Here is a 17,511-nt window from a genome sequence, read left to right as displayed (position 1 = left end):
TTGAAGCCTGAAATGTGGCAAAAGGTTGAAAAGTTCAAGGGGGCCGAATACTTTCGCAAGGCACTGTATATATATACATATATCTTCCCTATATATAATCCTATGCCCACAGTTGATTCAGAGGAATAAAAAAAAAAAAAATAGCAATAATATTTGTTATTGCAGTGAACGGTTTCCCGTCTGGTGCTGACATGGGCCGTGGAGTGGTTTGAGTTTGGTTCCCTCATTATGTCCTTAAAATGTCCTTCCACCTTCCAGCTCATCATCTTTAACTTGTTTACTTATCGAAATATTCAATTGTAATTCCTTGTACACCTGCCAGGCGGGCACCTGACACCTGAGAGCCGGGCGCAGTGTTTGCCCTCTCCATAATTCTCTTCCTTCCTAGAAGGAGCGGACGAAGAACTTATTTCCTGAACAGATAATATCCTGAACTCCCTCCGGGCAGGAGACACGCCATGGACCTGGTTCTGAAGGCGCTGCTTCTTCTCGGAAACCTTGTGACGATTGTCGCCATTCCGATCATTCCTTCCACTCGGGATATTAATGAGGCCATTTCGGAAATCACCAGTGATTACAATGCTGCCTCTTCTGGGAAATATGTCTATAGGCTTTTCCAGAGTGGAGACCAAGAGGTAAGTGGCACAACTTCTGTTCATGCCGTAAATGTCAGCTTATCTCTTCAAGAAGTAAGTGGCACTGTTTTTAGTCATGCGGTAAGTGGCACTGTTTCTATTCATGCAGTAAGTGGCACTGTTTCTATTCATGCGGTAAGTGGCACTAATTCTATTCCTTTGGGAAGTGGCACTGTTTCTGGGCTGATTCCTCAATGTTCTTGCGATCATTGAAACTCCACCAGGTGAGATCTTGCATGGAGCCCCAGACTGAGGGAGACTGACAGTTATTTTGTGTTTCTTCCATTTGCGAATAATCGCACCAACTGTTGTCACCCTCTCACCAAGCTGCTTGGTGATGGTCTTGTAGCCCACTCCAGCCTTGCGTAGGTCTACAATCTTGTCCCTGACATCCTTGGACACCTCTTTGGTCTTGGCCATTGTGGAGAGATTGCAATCTGATTGATTTCTTCTGTGGACAGGTGTCTTTTATAAAGGTAACAAGCTGAGATTAGGAGCACTCCCTTTAGGAGAGTGCTCCTAATCTCAGCTTGTTACCTTTATAGAAAACTGGGAGCCAGAAATCTTGACTGGAGATTGGAATGTGATTGAGTGACTCTGTGGACAGGTGTCCTTTATACAGGTAACAAGCTGAGATTAGGAGCACTCCCTTTAAGAGAGTCCTCCTAATCTCAGCTTGTTACCTGTATAGAAGACACCTGGGAGCCAGAAATCTTGATTGGAGATTGGAATATGATTGAGTGATTCTGTAGGCAGGTGTCTTTTATACAGGTAACAAGCTGAGATTAGGAGAACTCCCTTTAACTATTTGCTAACCGCCCACCGCAGATATACTGCAGCAGGCTGGCTGGCTCATCAAACCGCCGTACCTGTAAGGCGATCCACGGGAGCGACCCTGGGGGCGCGCATCCAGCTGCCAGCGGGGAAGCCGATCCGGTGGCCGCGATTGCTCCCTATGAAGAGAGAATGGCGGTCTGCTGTTGTAAAGCAGACCGTTGTTCTTTCTGGAATGAACACAGAGCTCCTGTGATCCTCTTGTGTTGATTCCACAAGTCCATCCACCTCAAAGTTAGAAAACACCCCCTAGGCTCACACTTAACCCTTCCATCGCGCCTGGGTTAACCCCTTCCCTGCCAGTGTCATTATTAAAGTGACTGTGCATATTTTTAGCACTGATTACAGTAGTAATGTCACTGGTCCCCCCAAAAGAGTAAAAAATGTCAGTTAGAGGTCCGATATGTCGCAGTCCCACTAAAAATCGCTGATCGCCGCCATTACTAGTAAAAATAAATAAAAAAATAAAAATGACATAAATCTTTTCCCTAGTTTGTAGACGCGATAACTTTTGCGCAAACCAATCAATATAAACTTATTGGGATTTTTTTTTTTTTACCAAAAATTTGTAGCAGAAAACAAATTGGACTAAAATGATGAAAAAATTAGATTTTTACATATTTTTTGGGGGGAATGTTATATAACAGAAAGTGAAATATATATATATATATATATATATATATATATATATTTTTTTTTTTTTTTAAGAACTTTTGCTCTTTTTTTGTTTAAAGCGAAAAAAAAAAAAAAAAAAAATTTCACAGGTGATAAAATACCACCAAAAGAAAGCTCTATTTGTGGGGAAAAAAGGACATCAATTTTATATAGGTACGGCGTCGCAGTTGTCAGTTAAAATAATGCAGTGCCGTATCACGAAAAAAATGGCCTGGTCATTAAGGGGGTAAATCCTTCCGGTCCAGAAGTGGTTAATATTAAAATGTATAAAAGCACATGTACAACAATGGTGTTATATCCCCACTCTGCGCTAACAATGTGTACCCACAAAACAATATACTGGGATGAATCAAATACGCCACCATTAAAACCGTATATGACAGTGAAATAGAATTCCCTCTAAAAACACAACAATAAACAGAATATTTATAACAGTGTTACAATTTTAACAAATTAAAAAAATACAACCATGTGCAACAATGTATCCCACGAGAGGAAAATAGAAACCTAAGCCTCCGTTCACATTAGGTCGCTCCGACTTAGGGGGCGACCTGTGAAGTCGCGTGCAGCGCGACTTCGGCGCGACTTGCACGGACTTCACATAATGTAAGTCAATGCAAGTCGCCTCCAGGTCGCCCCGAAGTAGTACAGGACCCTTTTTCTAAGTCGGAGCGACTTGTGTGGCTCCTATTAGAACGGCTCCTGTACTACACAATGGGAGCGTAAGTCGTACCAGTGTGAATGCGGTCTAAAGGTGATAACAGAACAGCCGAACTTCCCGAAAGTTCGGCCCGGATTTCAGAACCCCATTGAAATCAATGGGACCCGAACTTCGGTAATCAAAAAACACCCTTTTGAAGCCCTAAAACCCAATAAATGCCCCTAAAAAGTGCCTAGGTTCTGGGTCATGCCCCAGGAACTATTAATCACACAAAAAAAAGTTCTTAAAAATTGTCATTTTTGATAGAGAGCCAATTATTGAAAAAAATTATTGAAAAAAAAAAAAATGAGATTTCTTTAGATTAAGTGTCTGGGGGGTCTAAAAAGTGTACATGTGAAGTTTCAGCTCTGTAGCATGTCCAGAACCATAAAAAAAAGTTTGTTTCTATTAGAATTAATATAGAACAGGGATATGGCTCCGCTATTTTCACACCTTGCCGGTTTTGTAGCAGGTGTTTTTTTGGGCATGTTTTGGGGGTTATTGGAGGCAGGCATAACATCAGAACTTCTGTGTAGGGGTATATATACACACACATACACACATATAGGTGTGAAAGTAGCAGAACACTATGCTTGCGCTAATGAAACAATTAACACCCATATGGCTTCTCTGCTATAACACCTATATATGTGTATGTGTATATATACATATAAGTGTGTGTGTATATATACCCCTATACAGAATTTCAGATGTTTTGCCTGCCTCCAAAGACCCCAAAAAAATGCCCAAAAAAAACGCCTGCAATAACACACCTGGGCGTTTTTTTTTTTGGCGCAGGGTCTTTGGAGGCAGGCAAAACATCTGAAATTCTGTATAGGGGTATATATACACACACACTTATATGTATTTATACACATACACACATATAGGTGTTATAGCAGAGAAGCCATATGGGTGTTAATTATTTCATTAGCGCAAGCATAGTGTTCTGCTACTTTCACACCTATATATGTGTATGTGTATATATACCCCTACACAGAAGTTCAGATGTCATGCCTGACTCCAAACATGTCCTCAAAAAAGCCCTATAAACGCCTGCAGCAAAAAGCCGGGTGACAGGGGCGAAGCCATATCTCTGTTCTATAAGTGTTCTAAGAGAAACAATCTTTTCTCTATAGCGGTCACCCTGACATGGAAGGGTTCGGTCACCCTGACATAGCAGTCAGAGTCAGTGAACCCTACACTACACTACGGTCACCCTGGCACTTAACACTTTCCCTACAGAAACTAAATTATTAAATCTAACTATAGTGGAAAATAGTACCCTAACTACACTAGATATCCCTTTCATCACACTAATAATTGCTAAATGACACTTTGAGAGCAGAAATAACAGAACTACTTCCACTCTCTTCCACAGTCCCTGTATTACAATGCTAGGAATTTGCCGGGGCTATCTTATATACTGGGGGGCGTATTCACTAATGATTGGCCTCTGGACCCCCTAGTCACTCCAATCACATTCCTAGCATTCTCCTGCCCCCTCAATTGGCTTTTACTGATGGTTCTGGTCCAATCACTGGCTTTTAAAGCCCAGTTCCTGTCCCATTGCATTTTGGTCGGTTCTGGTTGCCGGATTCCAAACTTTTTCAGCAAAAAGTTCGGAATTCGGCCGAACCTCGAACAGTCAATGTTCGGGTCGAACCGATGGTCGACCCGAACCGTTCGATCATCCCTAATAACAAAGTCTCTTCAGATTTGGATTTTTTTTTTTTTCTCTGAAGAGGTTTCTATTTTCCACTTATGGGATACATTGTTGCACATGGTTGTATTTTCTTATTTTATTCACCCACTTGCCCACTGGCCACTTTCACCCCCTTCCTGCTCAGGCGAAATTTTCAGCTTTCAGCGCTGTCACACTTTGAATGACAATTGCGCGGTCATGCAACGTTGTACCCATTTGAAATTTGTATTATTTTTTCACACAAATAGAGTGTTCATTTGGAGGTATTTAATCACCACTGGGTTTTTTTTTTACCATACTGGTATGGACTGGGTAATGTGTTAGGATCTATACTGGTATGGACTGTGTAATGTGTTAGGATCTATACTGGTATGGACTGGGTAATGTGTTGGGATCTATACTGGTATGGACTGGGTAATGTGTTAGGATCTATGCTGGTATGGACTGGGTAATGTGTTAGGATCTATACTGGTATTGACTGGGTATTGTGTTAGGATCTATACTGGTATGGACTGGGTAATGTGTTAGGATCTATACTGGTATGGACTTGGTAATGTGTTGGGATCTATACTGGTATGGACTGGGTATTGTGTTAGGATCTATACTGGTATGGACTGGGTAATGTGTTAGGAGGATCTATACTGGTATGGACTGGGTCTATACTGGTATGGACTGGGTAATGTGTTAGGATCTATACTGGTATGGACTGGGTAATGTGTTAGGATCTATACTGGTATGGACTGGGTAATGTGTTAGGATCTATACTGGTATGGACTGGGTAATGTGTTAGGATCTATACTGGTATGGACTGGGTAATGTGTTTGGATTTATACTGGTATACAAACAAAAGAAATTGGCCCATGGGACTTTATATGAGGTACGTGTTTGGTGGCTAGAGAAATTTGAAATACACAATTGATAAAAGCAATACAATTTTATTGCATATTATGCACAGGTTGTAGAAATACAAATGATTACATGTGCTCAATGGCGCATGCTTTAGCTCAAAGGCTGTAATATACATAGTATACAACACAGGCAATGTAAAATCAACAGTTGGCAAATAACTTGGTGTGGCCACTCATTTACAAGCATGGCATGGATAGTAATGAGATAATATGACATTGGAATATAACTTTAAGATCTGACGCGTTTCGGGAGCACTATCTCCCTTCTTCAGAGATCAGTATATTCGGAATATCTATAAAAGAACACTTTAGTTTAGATATGCAATACCATTAAGATTGGGTTAAAAAGTCAAATAATGAGTATTAAATACTCACAACTCCATGAGAATTGAATGGGAAAATGGATTTCCGTGTGGCAGCGGCGTCTTGTGTCTAACCCGGGAGCTGAAGGATCCCAAATGTGACGACCCGATGTGGGGGTCCATGGTAGGTGAGTGGTAGATATATCAATATGAAAGTAGCACCTCCCAACCTATTACATGTGAAAATATATATAATTTGTAATGATAAAAGGTAACAATTGTTGCCAATTGAAAATACCAAGCATAATGTGTGTGGGATGGGAAGGGCTGGTGAGGGAGAGAATCCCCAATAAAACAAACATGAGCCAGAGAGAAGAAAACACCGAAAAATTGAGGGGAAGTGTTAGTATAGTGCAGAGATCCTCAAACTATGGCCCTCCAGCTGTTGCAGAACTACACATCCCATGAGGCATTGTAAAACTCTGACATTCGCAGACATGACTAGACATGATGGGAATTGTAGTTCCTGAACAACTGGAGGGCCGTAGTTTGAAGACCCCTGGTATAGTGTGTCATATTATCTCATTACTATCCATGCCATGCTTGTAAATGAGTGGCCACACCAAGTTATTTGCCAACTGTTGATTTTACATTGCCTGTGTTGTATACTATGTATATTACAGCCTTTGAGCTAAAGCATGCGCCATTGAGCACATGTAATCATTTGTATTTCTACAACCTGTGCATAATATGCAATAAAATTGTATTGCTTTTATCAATTGTGTATTTCAAATTTCTCTAGCCACCAAACACGTACCTCATATAAAGTCCCATGGGCCAATTTCTTTTGTTTGTATATATATTGGGATGGAGGAGTGTTTTGGTGGGAACCAGATCATTGCCCTTTTTGGATTTATACTGGTATGGACTGGGTAATGTGTTAGGAAGGAAAGGATGCCACATTGTTTATTAGAAGTGAAAATTATCACCCTACAGAGGGCTGAATTTAAAGAATTTTAAAGAAAAAATTATGCAGCAGGTGAGTCCATTTTGCTGAAATTTCATTGCAGGACCTCAGAATGGTACTCAGTAGTTTGTATGGCCCCCATGTGTTTGTATGCATGCCTGACAATCATGGGCATAGGAACCGGGGGGACACATCCCCCCAGGAAATAATGCGGGGGGGACAGGTATGGTGAAATCCCCCCCAGTTTAGTGGGGTTTACGACCCAGAAAGGCGCCGATTGGCTGCCTTCTGGGGGCGTAACCTGGGCGCAGGAAAGAGCGCTTGGCCACCCCCACCTTCGTGATGTCCTGGCTGTGATTGGTCCAGTCTCCAGCCTGGACCAATCATCATCCAGGACATCCGATCGCTGACGTCGCAAAGGGGGCGGTGCCGGTGCGTGCATCAGTCACTCACCGTCACCGCCGCTCACCTTCCCGCCGGTTCCCGCCGCAGAGAAGAGGAGAGGCCGCCCGCCGGTTCCCGCCACAGAAGAGGACAAGGGAGAAGCCGCTCACCTTCCCGCCGCCGCCGATAGCCGAGCTGCCGCCGCCAGGTAAGTGCATTGGGTTGAAGGGAGCACGCACGCTGGTCTCTGCATTGATTGGGGGACAATGCTGTGGCACTCTGCAATCATTGGGGTACAATGCTCACTGTGGCACTCTGCAATCATTGGGGTACAATGCTGTGGGCACTCTGCAATCATTGGGGTACAATGCTGACTATGGCACTCTGCAATCATTGGGGGACAATGCTGTGGGCACTCTGCAATCATTGGGGTACAATGCTGACTATGGCACTCTGCAATCATTGGGGTACAATGCTGACTATGGCACTCTGCAATCATTGGGGTACAATGCTGTGGGCACTCTGCAATCATTGGGGTACAATGCTGACTGTGGCACTCTGCAATCATTGGGGTACAATGCTGTGGGCACTCTGCAATCATTGGGGTACAATGCTGACTGTGGCACTCTGCAATCATTGGGGTACAATGCTGTGGGCACTCTGCAATCATTGGGGTACAATGCTGACTGTGTCACTCTGCAATCATTGGGGTACAATGCTGTGGGCACTCTGCAATCATTGGGGTACAATGCTGTGGGCACTCTGCAATCATTGGGGGACAATGCTGTTGGCACTCTGCAGTGATTGGGGAAAATGCTGTGGCGCTCTGCATTGAAAGGGGCACGGAAAAGCATATACCTGGCGAGTAAAAATGCTGTCCCCCCCAGATTTGTGTGGGTTCCTACAACCTTGCTGACAATGTCGGGGGATGCTCCTAATGAGAGGACGGATGGTGTCCTGGGGTATTTCCTCCCAGATCTGAGGTGTAACCTGGTGGCGTCGGATGGACCATAACATAATGTCCCAGAGGTGTTCTATTGGATTTAGGTCAGGCGAGCGTGGGGGCCATTCAATGTTAATGGGGGAGGTGTTCTGTAGTCCACAGAGAGAGGTAGATACAATGCAACCAATAACAGAGCACAGGGAGAGCAGGAAGTTATCAGCTCCCAAGATTTTTGTCAGGATCAACAGGTCTAGTGACACGCTTCCTGCCCTCTGGTGACAACTCTCACTCACTGCACTGTATCTATAGAGAGGCAGCATTGTCACCCTAGTACTGGACTACAGTACACCACCCTTCTACTCATCTATATAATATGGGGGAGGTGTTTGTAGTCCAAAGAGAACGCTAGAAACAGTGCCACTGATAAAGGTGCAGCACAGGCAGACATTATCGGCTCACAAGATTTCTGGCAGGATCAACTGGAAATTTTTAGCACTTCTTGAACAAAACACTTTCAATGGGATATTTTACAGACCAAAGGGGAGTACATAAGAGAAATGTGTATTTAGGGGTTTAGATACACGTTGGCCTCCAAACATGGCCTCTGTCGGTATTTGTTTCAGGTGGACTCTGCTGGAAGCACAGAAGTGAAATTCACCATAAAAGAGACCGTCTGCCTAAAATCAGGAACTAAATACAGCAAGAAATGCTCATTTATACCCGGAGGGGTGAGTAATGATCTGTAATACGGTCAGGGAACATTGTGTGATTGGAGAGTGTTCACTTTATACACAGGAATCCTCCGATCCAACAGAGTGATGACATCATAATACAGGGCACAGTGATATAATCCCACAGCACTATGACATCATCATACAGGGAACAGTGATAAAGTGGAATACACGGTTGTGGTTGGGTCAAACTGCAATCCCAGAAGACATATATCCTGATATCACCAAAGGACTGCACATAATGTACAGTATATCTAAAGCTTCAGAAATGGTCAGAGACTGCAGACATAGTAAAGGAGATGGTCAGAGACTGCGGACATAGTACAGGAGATGGTCAGAGACTGCAGACATAGTACAGGAGATGGTCAGAGACTGCAGACATAGTACAGGAGATGGTCAGAGACTGCAGACATAATACAGGAGATGGTCAGAGACTGCAGACATAGTACAGGAGACGGTCAGAGACTGCAGACATGGTACAGGAGATGGTCAGAGACTGCAGACATAGTACAGGAGACGGTCAGAGACTGCAGACATGGTACAGGAGATGGTCAGAGACTGCAGACATAGTACAGGAGATGGTCAGAGACTTCAGACAAAAACACTGATGAGCTGTTGGGGTGCTTGGGTGACAGTAAATTGCAATGGTTATATGCAGTGCTTGGGCCACCCAGGGTTCTGGAGGAAAGAAAGGGATTCTGGGTAAAGGATGGAGATATAATGGAGATATGATACAAACTCTGAGCTGGTCCCAGAGACAGAAAATAATCCTCATAATTAGAAGACAGCGGGACACAATTCTCACACTGTAATGTATCTTTATGTAGGTGATGGCGAGCTGTGCGGCACATATAGTGACCGCGGGAAACACGAGGGAGGTCTCCGGACATTGTCACACCCACAATAATAAGGTGAGAAAATAAGCAGCATGGGTCTGATCTGTGTGAGGTACCCGGTGTACACACAACCCAGAACAGAAAAGCCAGAGATCAGGATTTACATGAAGTATTTTATACCAGGATCTATTATGTTGGACGATACCTGAACAAAGATGGCTCCAACATTCCGGAGCGAACCGCAGATGAAGGCATTGTCAGGAGTTGTCCTGGGATTCCTGTGAGAAGGAATAAATACCTGGAAAGGATATTTGAAACATTGATCAGACAGGAGATAGAGAGATACAAAGTAACATTGTTTATAAACATCGATCAGATGGGAGATAGAGAGATAAAAAGCAACATTGTTTATAAACATTGATCAGACAGGAGATAGAGAGATACAAAGTAACATTGTTTATAAACATTGATCAGACAGGAGATAGAGAGATACAAAGTAACATTGTTTATAAACATTGATCAGACAGAAGATAGAGAGATACAAAGTAACATTGTTTATAAACATTGATCAGACAGAAGATAGAGAGATAAAAAGTAACATTGTTTATAAACATTGATCAGACGGGAGATAGAGAGATACAAAGTAACATTGTTTATAAACATTGATCAGACGGGAGATAGAGAGATACAAAGTAACATTGTTTATAAACATTGATCAGACAGGAGATAGAGAGATACAAAGTAACATTGTTTGTGAATGTCAGAGTGAGAGAAATAATTCTAGGACTATAATTATTGGTTATCTGTAAAGACTTTTAAATCTTCACCTATAAATAAATGTTAGATACCGCAGTTTGTTGCCTTGTTTGGTATTTGTTTGAAGCAATCTATGAGACAGTGGCGGCCCGTCCATTGGGGGCGCAGGGGCGCCGCCCCCCCCATCCATGCGTCCGGTGTAGTCTGGGGGAGTATGGTGTGCGGGCTGGTGTGGTCCGGGGGGGTATGGTATGGTGTGTGGGCTGCTGTGGTCTGGGGGGGTATGGTGTGGTGTGCGGGCTGGTGTTTTCCGGGGGGGGAGGGGTATGGTGTGCGGCCTGGTGTGGTCCGTGGGGGGGTATGGTGTGTGGGCTGGTGTGGTCCATGGGGGGGTATGGTGTGTGGGGCTGGTGTGGTCCGCGGGGGGGTATGGTGTGTGGGCTGGTGTGGTCCGTGGGGGGGTATGGTGTGTGGGCTGGTGTGGTCCGTGGGGGGGGGGTATGGTGTGGTGTGCGGGCTGGTATTTTTCGGGGGGGGGGGGGGGGGAAGGGGTATGGTGTGCAGGCTGGTGTGGTCCGTGGGGGGGTATGGTGTGCAGGCCGGTGTGGTCCGTGGGGGGTATGGTGTGTGGGCTGGTGTGGTCCGTGGGGGGGTATGGTGTGTGGGCTGGTGTGGTCCGTGGGGGGGTATGGTGTGTGGGCTGGTGTGGTCCGTGGGGGGGGGTATGGTGTGGTGTGCGGGCTGGTATTTTCCGGGGGGGGAAGGGGTATGGTGTGCAGGCTGGTGTGGTCCGTGGGGGGGTATGGTGTGCAGGCCGGTGTGGTCCGTGGGGGGTATGGTGTGTGGGCTGGTGTGGTCCATGGGGGGTGGTATGGTGTGCCATACCCCCCCATGGATCACACGAGCCCGCACACCATACCCCCCCCCCCCCCCGGCCCATGGAGCACCAGCCGCCACTGCTATGAGATATTATCCTGAGGAAATAATCCGTTCATGTTGTAATGCAAACATTTATTTTAATATGTAGATGAGAATATAATGTGTTCTTTTTAGAGGAAATATCGTATAATAAAATACGGCATTTCTAATATAAACATCATCTAGTTCAGTAGTTTTCATCTCCTTGAAAGTCCCATGCTGTAGATTTGAACCGATTAAAAAGCTAAAAAACAACTTGTGAAATGATTACAATGTAACAGCTTATAGGAGATTTAGTTATTGGGTTCAGTCCTGTAGTTAAAGGCGTTTTCTGTATTGTACATCGTAATTAGAACGTTCCATGCTTTTATATTGGAGATTTGAAAGCTTATAATTAATATTTAAACTTTTCTAATGAAAACATAAACTGGTGATAAATGTGTGGTGTACACAGGAGCCTCGCGCCTCACGCCTCGCCATCACACCGTCATTTTCCATGTCATTGTCCCATTACCCAACACAGCGCTGAAGAGTTTAATCCGCACACTAAAGATTGTTTAGTGTGAAAACGCTCATTAAATGGATGTTTATTTGTTACAATAACTTTGTGTCACTCCCAGTATAAAAGTATACGGCTTACACTCTGAAGGCGGTAAAGTGCGCCAATGTGACAAAGATGGGAAATCCATCGCAATCATTTGTTTATGAGGATGTAATAAGTGAGTGCGGATCACATTTATATCAGAGTAATATAAACAGCCAACCTTTCATGCTAAAGACCAATAAAACAATCAATAGTAGTTGGCGGGCGTAAAATCCTTTTACAGGTGCCTAAAACTTTATAAAAAGGTATGGCTCATGTTACATCACTTATATAGGATAAAAAAGATACATGTCCAGTGTCTTCTACTAATAGAATTTAGAAAAATGAATAGATTGAAACCCTGCATCCACAAAACAATACCCCCCCCCCCCCCGAAAAAAAAAAGATTTACAATAATAAAGTGATAATAATAAAATATATATATATATACACACATTAGTTTTCCATGACTGGGTATTGAAGTGGAAAGATAAATAAATATATATATATATATATATATATATACTGTATATACTGGTGTGTGTGTATGTATGTGTGTGTTTATATATATATATACACACAGTATCTCACAAAAGTAAGTACACCCCTCACATTTTTGTAAATATTTTATGCTATCTTTTCATGTGACAACACTGAAGAAATGACACTTTGCTACAATGTAAAGTAGTGAGTGTATAGCTTGTATAACAGTGTAAATTTACTGTCCCCTCAAAATAACTCAACACACAGCCAATAATGTCTAAACCGCTGGCAACAAAAGTGAGTACACCCCTAAGTGAAAATGTCCAAATTGGGCACAAAATGTTAATATTTTGTGTGACCGCCATTATTTTCCAGCACTGCCTTAACCCTCTTGGGCATGGAGTTCACCAGAGCTTCACAGGTTGCCACTGGAGTCCTCTTCCCCTCCTCCATGATGACATCATGGAGCTGGTGGATGTTAGAGACCTTGCACTCCTCCACCTTCTGTTTGAGGATTCCCCACAGATGCTCAATAGGTCGACCAAAGAGGTTGAGTGCACGTGCTCAGCGTCATATCCAGAGGTTGTCTTTGGGAAATAGACGTATGAGTGCTGCCAGCATTGCTGCAGAGGTTGAAGGGGTGGGGGAGGGGTCAGCCTGTCAGTGCTCAGACCATACGCCGCACACTGCATCAAATTGGTCTGCATGGCTGTCATCCCAGAAGGAAGCCTCTTATAAAGATGATGCACAAGAAAGCCTGAAAACAGTTTGCTGAAGACAAGCAGACTAAGGACATGGATTACTGGAACCATCTCCTGTGCTCTGATGAGACCAAGATAAACTTATTTGGTTCAGATGGTGTCAAGCGTGTGTGGCGGCAACCAGGTGAGGAGTACAAAGACAAGTGTGTCTTGCCTACAGTCAAGCATGGTGGTGGGAGTGTCATGGTCTGGGGCTGCATGAGTGCTGCCAGCACTGGGGAGCTACAGTTCATTGAGGGAACCATGAATGCCAACATGTACTGTGACATACTGAAGCAGAGCATGATACCCTCCCTTCAGAGACTGGGCTGCACGGCAGTATTCCAACATGATAACGACCCCAAACACACCTCCAGTATACATCACCTTTACCCTCAGCTTCTTTAGCAAGGCAGTGGTAGTATTGGAGGTGTTTGGGGTCGTTATGTTGGAATATTGCCCTGTGGCCCAGTCTCTGAAGGGAGGGGATCATACTCTGCTTCAGTATGTCACAGTACATGTTGGCATTCATGGTTCCCTCAATGAGCTGTAGCTTCCCAGTGGCGACAGCACTCATGCAGCCCCAGACCATGACACTCCCACCACCATGCCTGACTGTAGGAAGACACACTTGTCTTTGTACTCCTCACCTGGTTGCCCCCACACACGCCTGACACCATCTGAACCAAATAAGTTTATCTTGGTCTCATCAGACCACAGGCACTCATAATAATAATAATAAAAAATGTACAAAAATGTGAGGGGTGTACTCACTTTTGTGAGATACTGTGTGTATATATATATATATATATATATATATATATATATATATACACACACACACACACACACACATACACATACACACACACACACACCAGTATATACAGTATATATATATATATTTATGTATTTATACCCAGTCATGGAAAACTAATGTGTGTATATATTTATTTATTATTATCACTTTATTATTGTAAATCTTTTTTTTTTTTCGGGGGGGGGGGGGTTATTGTTTTGTGGATGCGGGATTTCAATCTATTCATTTTTCTAAATTCTATTAGTAGAAGACACAGGACATGTATCTTTTTTTATCCTATATAAGTGATGTAACATGAGCCATACCTTTTTATAAAGTTTTAGGCACCTGTAAAAGGATTTTACGCCCGCCAACTACTATTGATTGTTTTATTGGTCTTTAGCATGAAAGGTTGGCTGTGTATATTACTCTGATATAAATGTGATCCGCACTCACTTATTACATCCTCATAAACAAATGATTGCGATGGATTTCCCATCTTTTTCACATTGGCGCACTTTACCGCCTTCAGAGTGTAAGCCGTATACTTTTATACTGGGAGTGACACAAAGTTATTGTAACAAATAAACATCCATTTAATGAGCGTTTTCACACTAAACAATCTTTAGTGTGCGGATTAAACTCTTCAGCGCTGTGTTGGGTAATGGGACAATGACATGGAAAATGACGGTGTGATGGCGAGGGGTAAGGCGCGAGGCTCCTGTGTACACCACACACATTTATCACCAGTTTACATTTTCATTAGAAAAGTTACAATAATAATTATAAGCTTTCAAATCCCAAGAATAACAGCATGAATTGGTCAATATTTTAAAGATATGGATGAGCGAGTTTGGGGTGGAGGAACTTCACTGGCCTGACCTCCACATCTTTGGGATGAATTAGAGTGGAGACTGCGAGCCAAGTGAAAAAGTGTAACCAAAGAAATTATACAATGTCCTTAAAAAAATGTTTTAAAAATATTTAGTGGGCAAATTTCAAGAGGACTGGGAAAAAAATCAGATTGGTTCCTGATCATGTGATCAATGTGCTATCAGCTTAGAAATATTGACTGCATGCAAGCTGAGAGCTTAATTAAGAATAAAACAGTTTCAGCCTGCAGAGGCCACTGCAGTGTGCCTCTGTTTAATACTGTAAATTTCTGATACAATTATAGTATTAAGAATAAAAAATAATAATGGTAATAATAATAAATAAAAATAGTGAAATTAATTTAAGTTAAAAATGCAAAAAAAAAGTTTCGGGGTTTTTTGTCTGCTTGTCAACCAATAATAAGCTGGAGGCTTTATTCAGAAAAGCATAGTCCACAGTGTGTCTCTGTTTAATACTGTAAATGTTAGATACAATTATAGTTTAAAAAAATTCATTTTTTTTGTTTTTTATCCGATTGTCAGCCAATATTAACCACTTGCCGACCGTGCATAGCCAAATGACAGCTAAAGCATGGCTGGCCAGTTCTGGAAGGGCATCATATGACGTCCTCCCGTGATTACGGCCACTGTGCACACGCTGTAATGCACGGGCGGCATGCTCTGTGATAGTTATGTCCTCTGGACACAGCTGATCCCAGATCGGGGTAAAGAGCCAATTTATCACAGGATCAGCTGTGTTCAATCACAGCTAATCACATTGTAAACACAAGCCGGTTATCGGCACTCCTTTCCTATCGCTGACAGCATATGGAGAGGAGAGCCAATAACTGGCTTGTGTGAAAGGAACATCAACACTGATAATTTGGGCACTCCCAACAGTGCCCACCAGTGCTGCCTATCAGTGCCCACAAGTGTTGCCTATCAGTGCCCACCAGTGCGGCCAATCAGTGCCCACCAGTGCGGCCAATCAGTGCCCACCAGTGCGGCCAATCAGTGCCCACCAGTGCCGCCTATCAGTGCCCATCAAAATTTCATATGAAATAAGTGTTGCATGATCTGTCTTTGCTTTTTTTCAGTATTTGGAAATTATTTTGGCTCAGATTCTGTAAGATACAAATACCAATCTGTGTGTTTTCTTTCCTCCCAGCATTTGTTCAGAAGAGATTTGTCAGCCGCCATCCAAGGTGATACCAGTCTGTCTGGGGACACAGAGAAGTTACACAAACAGGAATGTCTGGAATGTATCTTCACACTGCTCCCAACTGTGAAGATCTAGAAGTACATTGGGTGTCCCAATAACACGTTACTCCTCCATAGTAAATCTGTATTACTCTCGGCTCCTCTGATCTTTGCTGAGCTAAATTGCGAATTTTAAAATTTTGAAAATGTTTGGGAGATTTTGTAAAATTCAAATAATAATTTTGGCATTTCAAGTAAATTTAAATAAAGTTTTTCAGTCTGGTCTGAATTTAAGGGGGTAATTCAAACAGAAAAAAAAAAAAAAAAAAAAAGCAAAAAATGTGTGAGGCCCCCCCAAGAAGATGATACCAGACCCTTAATCCAAGCATGAAGCCTTTACCATACCAGGCCACATGCCATCAATATGGACAGGTTCCTTGCCAGGCGGATTGCCCCCCCCCCCCCACTACTAAGGTGCCAAGGCACCTTCTCCCCTTGTTGATGAGGACAAGGGCCAGGGCAGCCATTGGAAATTTCGGGGCCCCTTACACAGCTTTAGGCCTGGGTCCCCCCTGGACCTTACCATCAACATTCCTCAGGGCCCCCCACTGGCTGTCCCATCAAGTCCCATCCCATGTCCTCCCCCATCCCATGTCCTCTTCCATCCCATGTCCTCCTCCTTCTCCATCTCATCTCCCCAATCCTATGTCCTTATCCTCCAATTCTATCTCCTTCATCCCATCTCCCCAATCCCATGTCCTCCTCCTTCAATCTCATCTCCTCCATGCCATGTCCTCCTCCTCTAATCCTATCTTCGTCTCCACCCCATCTCCCCAATCCCATGTTCTCCTCCTTCAATCTCATCTCCCCCATGCCATGTCCTCCTCCTCTAATCCTATCTTCTCCATCCCATCTCTCCAATCCCATGTCCTCCTCCTGCAGTCTCATCTCCCCCATCCCATGTCCTCCTTCTCCAATCCTATCTCCTCCATCCCATGTCCTCCTTCTCCAATCCTATCTCCTCCATCCCATGTCCTCCTTCTCCAATCCTATCTCCTCCATCCCATCTCCTCTCTCTTGCACTGTGCACACTTTCTGGTTGCCAGGGCCCGGGCCCCTCCTGACGCTCAGGCCCCGTACAGGTGTATCACCTGTACCCCCCTGATGGCGGCCCTGACGAGGTCCTTTTTCCCACAACCCTGGGCAATGGTTGTGGGGGGTTTGTGTGCAGGAGGCTTATTGGAATCTGGAAGCCCCCTTTAATAAAAAGGGGGCCCCCCAAATACCAGCCCCCCCCCCTTCATGGCCATATTTGGGCAATGTTCTTTTTTTTCAAAATATGGCCACTTGACCATATACAAGCAATGATGTTAACCCACCAATCCCTGCCCATTTGCATACTTGGCAAGAGATTCCCAGCCATGTAAGTGAATGGGCCAGGTGATGTCAGTGGTTGGTAAGGATAGTGCAGGTGCAAGTACCCTCTGCTTCCTTAGCAACCATTGACTCCTAGAAGCTGTCATGTTCCCCCATGCTGACT

The 17,511-nt window shown here is 43.7% G+C and overlaps 1 protein-coding gene across 1 annotated transcript; it reads left to right on the top strand.

Moving 5' to 3' along the window:
• Nucleotides 1-407: 407 nt before the first annotated feature.
• On the top strand, nt 408-16,138 carry LOC309555795 (cathelicidin-7-like). Its single transcript, XM_082257958.1, has 4 exons — nt 408-635; nt 8,677-8,781; nt 9,612-9,695; nt 15,940-16,138. Exons 1-4 carry the CDS (start codon nt 459-461, stop codon nt 16,066-16,068), a joined length of 495 nt encoding a protein of 164 aa, XP_082114084.1. The 5' UTR covers nt 408-458; the 3' UTR covers nt 16,069-16,138.
• The last annotated feature ends 1,373 nt before the right edge of the window (nt 16,139-17,511 follow it).

Source organism: Pelophylax lessonae (genome assembly GCF_965119305.1).
Source record: "Pelophylax lessonae genome assembly, chromosome: 5".
NCBI classification, from domain to species: Eukaryota; Metazoa; Chordata; class Amphibia; order Anura; family Ranidae; genus Pelophylax; species Pelophylax lessonae.
This window is presented reverse-complemented; position numbering and strand designations above follow the sequence as displayed.